The sequence below is a fragment of the Drosophila gunungcola genome (genome assembly GCF_025200985.1).
Source record: "Drosophila gunungcola strain Sukarami chromosome X unlocalized genomic scaffold, Dgunungcola_SK_2 000043F, whole genome shotgun sequence".
Lineage (NCBI taxonomy): Eukaryota > Metazoa > Arthropoda > Insecta > Diptera > Drosophilidae > Drosophila > Drosophila gunungcola.
In genome coordinates, this window is record NW_026453191.1 from 479627 (window position 1) to 487506 (window position 7880).

General features: G+C 36.8%; 2 protein-coding genes across 2 annotated transcripts; both read left to right on the forward strand.

Annotated features, from left to right (window-relative positions):
* Positions 1 to 429: 429 nt before the first annotated feature.
* On the forward strand, positions 430 to 2944 carry LOC128260860 (uncharacterized). The gene is made up of 5 exons (XM_052994142.1): positions 430 to 841; positions 965 to 1283; positions 1495 to 1571; positions 1828 to 2242; positions 2642 to 2944. The coding sequence occupies exons 1-5, from the start codon at positions 618 to 620 to the stop codon at positions 2846 to 2848; spliced, it is 1242 nt and encodes a 413-aa protein (XP_052850102.1). The 5' UTR covers positions 430 to 617; the 3' UTR covers positions 2849 to 2944.
* A 1065-nt stretch (positions 2945 to 4009) lies between these two features.
* Positions 4010 to 7208, forward strand: LOC128260885 (uncharacterized). Its single transcript, XM_052994195.1, has 5 exons — positions 4010 to 4272; positions 4752 to 5076; positions 5475 to 5551; positions 5611 to 6040; positions 6806 to 7208. The coding sequence occupies exons 1-5, from the start codon at positions 4052 to 4054 to the stop codon at positions 7058 to 7060; spliced, it is 1308 nt and encodes a 435-aa protein (XP_052850155.1). The 5' UTR covers positions 4010 to 4051; the 3' UTR covers positions 7061 to 7208.
* The last annotated feature ends 672 nt before the right edge of the window (positions 7209 to 7880 follow it).

The window sequence follows — 7880 nt, forward strand, 5'->3', positions numbered from 1 at the left end:
TAATCAGCAATCCCATTTTGCTGTGGGAAATTGCAAAAAAGGGGGATCCCAAGATCAGGAAGCACATACGATTAATCAGCTTTGTATAGACAAACAATGGCCTCCCGCTTTTCTTATTTATTTAATGAATTGAAGGAAATTCAGACTTACAAAGCTGTAAAATTGCCTAGATGTTTGTTAAGCTGCGGTCACGAAATAGTTGTTTTTTCAACTTTTGAAATTGAAATTGACATAAAACAAACTATATATTTTGTTTATTCATTAATTCACAGTTGACGCAGCGATCTAATTGAAACTGACGCTGTTCTACAGACTTTCTTTGCCAAAATAAATTTCGAAACAAATCCACTTAAATAGAAGTACCAATCTGTTTCTAGTTTGCACATCATACATACATACGTATATAAGAACATCCCTAATTTTTGCCCTTATTATACTTCTTTGTAATAACAACGTTATAACGTTGATTGTGAAAGTTGTACTTTGTGTCTTTGGGTTATCGCGAAAACAGAACTGATGAGTAAAGTCGTCTGATGGGAGATGTTGCAGAATCAGCAGTCCGTCCGACCGGAGAACCCGGAGACCGTCCCGAATCAGTCAATAATTAAAATCAAGCTATGGCAGCAGGAGCGTTTTTGTTACTGGTTTTGTTCGCTGCAGCAATGTACAACTCGAATGTTGAGAAAAAGTGTCAAATAAATACTTTGAAGACAGCTCCGCTTCTTGTAACCACCATCGGTTCCAAAACATTACTCTCTGGTTATTCCGGCTTAATAGAACGAAATAAGAGCGAAAAAATCGAGTTTTATTGCAGCACTGGATTCATGTTCAAAAATGATGGGTTTGTGCTTAAACTTAACCCCGACATAAGGTCGTTGTTTTTAAAACTTAAAAAAAAATTCTGTTCTCCTTTCAAATAAGTTTGTTTTAACATTTCATGATTTTTAACATTTAATGATTCTAGTATAAATCAGTTTTTTTCTGACTACACAACGGAAACGTTGAGCTGCCAACCAGATGGCAGTTTTCTTTTCAACAACCATGAAGGATTGAGAATCGATGGAGATAAAAAAAGTGTTGAATGTATAAACGGAGTGGCTGCAATGTTCGAAAGTAGGACCAGTTTGCCCAACTGCAAGGAGCACACAAGTTTCGTTTTGGGCCACGATTTTCAGGAAATGGGTTCAATTAAAAGTGCGGCTTTGTGCTATAATATCGCTGGAGCTCAACTGAAATACATAGTCTATACGACGTATCCCACAAAGAGCAGAGCCCTCGAATTGGTAAGCAATTTTGAATTACAGCTTAACTATATTACTTGTATTAGAGGTGTTGTCTTAACAAGCATTTTTTGAGTGCAGCAAAAAATATCAAAAACTAAAATTATTATAAGAATTACTAAATGTATTTCAGTTGATGCAGGACAAGAAGTTTGCTTTTATTTTCTTCGTAAATTTTTAAGTTATTTTTGCCATTTTTCGATATTTTTTACAGTCGCAAGAAGGACAATTGAATGAACTTGGTTTCGATATAAATGTGAACGCCAGCGATCGATTTTTTAAAACAGCCAGGTGAGTATGCAAAAAAAAAGAAGGGTTCTAGCAATCTCCAAGTACTACATTACATGAGTTATACACACTAAATATAATTCATTATTTTAAAGACCATTTAAAAACAGAAAAAAAAATGTAAGAAAATACAATATAAATAAATTTTTAATTTGCTTTATGTTTTAAATAATAATAATAATCACGTTTGCTAATCATCACATTTAAGTACAGAAACAATATTTGCAATTAATAATTTCAATTATTTTTCCGATTGCAGTCAGGCTGATGTGGACGCCTTTTGGGGCAAGGAAAAGCAGCTAACGCAGATGTTCGGCACCGGGCCCTTCGATTACGCCAGTTTGGTCCAGGACGAGGCATTGGTCGTCCATTTGGCCGGCTACGAGGACATGATGAGCATCGTCTGGCTGCACAACCTGCGCACCGGAAACTGGAGGCACTGGCTCGCGGCCCTGCGATCGGCCAGTGAGTCCGGCGACCAGTTCGACATCCGCCTCGGCGTCTCCGGACTGATCGAGATGCCGGAGAGCCCGGACAGCTGCGATCTGGCCATCGACCTGGCGGACGGCAGCGTCCTCCCGGTGCCCGCCCACATTTGGGCCCATGTGCAAGCCCTCCAACCAACTGGAAGGCCCGAGGACGAGTTTGTCCTAGTCGGGCACAACTCCCCCTTTGTGAGTACAAACTAATTGATAATTAATTTTAGAAACGAAAAATTGAAAGACATATAATTTCATAAAGAGTGCCTTACATTTTATGTTACTTATGCAAGTTTGAACTTTAAGAATGAAATTAATATATAAAAAATATATTAATCGAAGTTTTTGCTTGAACTCGACGTTGGTTATAAATATATATAACTTTCAAATAATAAATAAAATATGAAAAAAAAATATATATGTATATTTAATAATATATTGATGTATATTGATGACAAAGAGGAATATAAAATTAAATTCATTCATTGGTTTATTACCTTTAAATCTATTTAATTGGTTTACTACTTTGGTGTTTTTATTATTTACTAGGCATTTCTGTTTCATATTATTATTCCTTCTGTATTCTTTTTGCAGTTCCGAGGCGGAACTTCTGCGGACTTTTGCCCATCAATGTGCGATCAGGTGTCCTGGCTGAGGAACACCCTCTTCGCCAGGCTCCATCGGTATCCAATCAATGGCCTAATGCTGTGCTGCCGTGTGGAGGATGTGGCCCAGAAGTTGGATTCCTTTTACGGCTCAAGATCTGGAGTGCAGGCAACAGCCACCACTACCGAAAAATAACTATGTAAACAATAATAATTAATTAAACTGCACCTCCACAAACGAATAACTATGTGAACATTTAAAATTAAATAACTAATAAATAAACGAAAAACATTTCTATTCTGGTTCAAAGACGTCAAAAAGCTTACAAGGGGGGTACAATAAATCTACAATATTTTGATGCGGTTTCGCCAGGAATTCAAGTAATTCAATATAAAACTGACAATGTTATAAAAATTTCTAGTTTTTATGATGGATTTTTGATTAAGAAAAACGTTAAGTCGATTTTTTCACGAATGCCATTTGTGGATTCTGCGAACATCTAGCGCCAAAACTATCAAACCGATTGTTCTGAAATTTGTTACACATTTTTCTACATAAATCAACAGGTCATAAAGCTTTTTTCTATTAATTTTTGTTTATTTTTAAGTGCTGAAAAAACAAAAAGAATGTGAAAAAAAGGACTTAGTGATTTCTAAACGAGTTCTTTTACCTTTCAAACGTAGTAAGATCTATGTGATGACCCCGTGATGCCCCCCTATGATGTTCACCGGAAGCCATATTAGCCGTAGAAGGGGCGTCGAACACTGGCTGCCACGCCCCTATGTGCCAACTTTAAATAACAAAGTTTTCTGCTTTAAGTGCACAATTACTCTCATATAAATAAATTGAGTATTTATGTTCTTATCAACACACTCATCTTTCAGCAACAATTGCACTCTGGGGCCAACGAACACATTTCGTTTTCGTGATTAAGTAGCTTTAGGAATATACTCGTACACCTAAATAGTTAAATCGCTTTTCTTATTTTTTTTTAACTCCAGATTTTTAAACGTGATGCAAAATCGTGTAAATTGATCATTTTGCACTAAAAGTGAAAAATTGCATAGCGGAGACTTAAAGAGATATTTTTAAATCTATTTCTCCTAAATTAAACAAATAAATGTGTACATTACTTCTTGCTTTTAAATTACTTGTAGGATAATTCGAAAGAAAGTGTTGTTAAACATATACTTATTTTTTATACCCTACATATATGTTTGATCATTACTTAATCTTTAATTTGGCTTGGGTTATCGATTTTAGCACTGCACTCGTCAGTAGTCGGTGGACAAATACGATTCGTAAATGCGATACGAAATTTTGCACTATCAGCAATGCGGCCCTATAAAAAGGGATCGCGTTGGGAGACCCGATCAGTTGAGCTCTAAAAACGTCGCGATGTGGCCGCTATACACTGTGTTTTTTGCTTTTTCGCTTCTCTGTGGACTGTCCCAGGATGTAATGGGATCTTGCAACCTTGAGGCAATCGCCACCGCTCCACTGATCGTTACGACCTTTGGATCCAAAAAGCTATTGTCCGATTCCGCTGGAATACATGAACGCGATACAGGCGAAACAATTGAGTTGTTTTGCGGCAGTGGATTCTCATTTACTTATTGGTAGGTTTGCAGATTGTTTATTCATTTAATTGCGTGATTTACATTTGGAAGTATTAGCTCGTTTCCAATCTAAAGACAAAGAAGCTTTTAAAAGTTTATAATTTATAATTTTCTATTAATTCAAATAATTTTGGACCTTTTTTTTTATAATTTGTTACTTGTTAATATTATTAAAGTGTGAGATTTTACAAAAAGGCAAACGAAATTGTTTTAGACACTCGAATGTTACACTCTGCTTCAGATTTTGATTTGACAGACATTTTAACAGAGCCTCATAATAATTTTACCTTTTTAATTCATTAATACTTAATTCATTTTGTAAACCTAAATACGTTTTTAAAATTATATGTGATTATTGTGAGGACATGGTCTAACCAATCTGTACGAATACAAGTGAAGTGAAGCGTATCGGGAAGCTTAACTTTATATTATAAGGAGTATAAATAGTTTTTAATAAAAGATATTTTTTCCGATTTTAGCGATTATAAAACACATAACCAATTATTTGAAATTAATGATGTTAAGCATACACTGCGCTGCCAATCTAATGGTTATTTCAAAAGTTCAAGTCTCGTAAGTGACCTCAGAGTACTTAAAGTGAAGTGTCTAAAAGGAGTGTCTCAATTGTTTGAGAGCAGGACCAGTTTGCCCAACTGCGAAGGCGACATGACTCTCGTTTTGGGCCATGACTTCGATGAAAAGGGGTCTATGAAAAGTGCCGCCTTGTGCTATGATATTGTTGCCTCGCGGATTAAGTATATCGGCTACACAACGTTCCCCACAAAGAACCGCATTTTGCAAAAGGTAGGAATTATAATGTCGTAATATATCCATGATCTCAAAATTGTCAAAAGTTTCTAATCACAGCAAATGCAAAACCAAAAAAACCGCAAATATTTATGCTTTTTAAACATAATACATTTTGCTTTTACATTTAATGATCAGGTTATAACAATAAATTAAAAAGGAAGTCTACAATAATCTTCATATTGATGTAGTAAGAAATAAAGTTTAAACACAATAAAAATTGCATTACACTAAAATATCAAGAAAATAAAATATTTATAATACTAAATGAGAAATCAAAACATACTTTTTTTGTTTGTTAAAGCCGTAAGCCATAGATAATCAAATAGTTTTCTATTATTTAATAATTTATTTATGAAACTTTTTTTAATCTGATGTTCGGTTCCTGCTAACAGACGCATTTGGGCCAGTTAAATGATATCGGATTGGACATCAATGTAACGTACAGCAAAAACCTAATCAAGTCCGTCAGGTGGGTTTCAGTGAATAAGATACACGTGGCTGCTCTTTACATAGTGTATTTTCAAGCAGCCAGGCCGAAATTGACGGCTACATGGTGAAGGAGAAGCAGCTGGCGCAGTTGTTCCTGGGAGGAGGCTTCCAGTCCGCCAGTCTGGTTCAGGACGAGGCTGTTGACAGCCAGTTGGCCGGCTACGAGGACATGGTGACCACCACCTGGCTGAGCGCCCTGCGTTCCGGCAACTGGAAGCACTGGGTGACGGCGATGCGAGTGGCCACCTCAGCCGGCGTCCACTTCGACGTCCGGCTGGGCGTCTCCGGAGTGCTGGAGCTGCCGCTGCCCGTGGGCCGATCCTGTAACGCCAGCCGCTCGCTGGCCATCGAACTGGCCGACGGCAGCTCCCAGCCAGTTCCCGCCCACATTTGGGCCCATGTGCACGCCCTGGAGGCAACTGGCGGCGTTCAGGACGAGTTCGTCATCATCGGACACAACTCGCCATTCGTACGTATCCACAAAAGCATATTGCATCCTTAGATAGTCGGGGGTGTAACAGAAAACACTGATCACACCAAGTGTTTACTGTGATGTCAACGCTTTGTAGTTAGCTCTACTACAGGTAAACAATAGACTACATATATTTAGAATGACCATAAAAAATAATGGAACACAACTTAAATTTCTTTTAACACAAAAAGAGATACATGAATTAGAGAACAAAATTATGTTTATTTTTGTAGGAATTATACCCACAAAAAAAAACTGAAAGTTTAGTTTGAATAATTGTGTTTTGATAATAAATTACAGACAGTATTAAATTATAATAATAATTCATGTAGCCCCTATACTTTTTAGATTCATTTCTAAGCCGAAAAGACTAAAACTGTAGTCTAATTGCTTATTTTTAAACAACATTAGTTTTATTTTGATGCCTTCGAGGTATTAATTAAATACTCATCTCATTGAGAAATACCAAATTTCTGTAACAATAGTTAGGTTTATATGACAATTTTTTTTTGGGTGTTTGTGTATGTTAATTATGTTATGTTAGTTTTCGATGGCGTCCTGGCAATTTTGATTCAATGTAATGCCATTTTTTTTTAATTTTATGATAACGTTTGTAAATTGTTAAGCCCAAAAAATATTATTCGGTTGTTACTTTAATCCGTATGCAGGATTTTAAAATAATTTTCGAATACTCAAATCAAGTTTTTGGAACTCCCTTTTTATATATTTATTTCCGATTTCCTGATCTTGATGCCCTTGCAGTACCGCCACGGCAATTCCAGCGACCTGTGCTCCTCGATGTGCGACCAGGTGTCCTGGCTGAGGAGCAGCCTGTTCGCCAGTCTCCACCAGTTTCCCGCCTACGGATTGGTGCAGTGTTGCCGGGTGGAGGACGTGGCCAGCAAGTTGGACAACTTTCCCGGGGCGTTCTTAAATGAAGTCGCCTCCAGGAGCACAACCCCGGCACCGACTTCCATTCCGGCGTTTGTGATGTCCCAGGAGCCCGTTCTTGGGTAGTCACAATCGCTTGCTTAAATGCAATTCCTGCAATTCCAATTGTAAACAAAACTACTAACTGAGTTTTTAAACATATTGAAGGTGAAGTTACTGTAACCCTTCGTCAGTTTCAATAATAAAGATAGAATTTGCGCATTTTCCAAGATAATTTTGTTTGATTTGGAAAATCACAAGCCATTCATCTTTGATAACTGGTGTTTTTTCATGAAATGTACTTAATTGGCACTAAAATATTGTTTATTTTTTTTCACCCATTTTTGCAATCATATATTGAAATGCGGACGATACTTAAAAATATTAATAGAGTAAAACCGTTATTTTTTTACGAGTCATTGATATTTTTTAAGCTTTTAAAGTGTACAAAGTTTGAAAAACTACAGATTAACAGGGCTTACTGTACTGATATCCTTGTAAATATGTACAGTTAAATACTAAATCTTGGCTGTTAGATACGTTTAGCATTATTCTACATATACTTATTAAACATTACAATTATCACAAATTTTGATTTGTTAAGAAAATCGAAGGATCAATACAGAAAAGAAGATGTGTTGTTTTACTCGGTAAAGTTTTGATGACGATCAACTGGGAAAACTTCTTGTCATATTTTCTTCCATAAAATACCTTGTCTTGTGGAATCAACCTTTTTTCGCTGCCAAAGTCCAGGTCAAATGAGCTTTGGCTTATCCCATCCCGGGGCCACGTTTATTGCGAATTCCTGCTGGTGAATTCCACACCCCCAAAAGATTTCGAAGAAGAGGGCACGAGGTCACCGAATACAACTGGAAGCCACAAGGGGCGGAATGTCAAGTCACTTTCA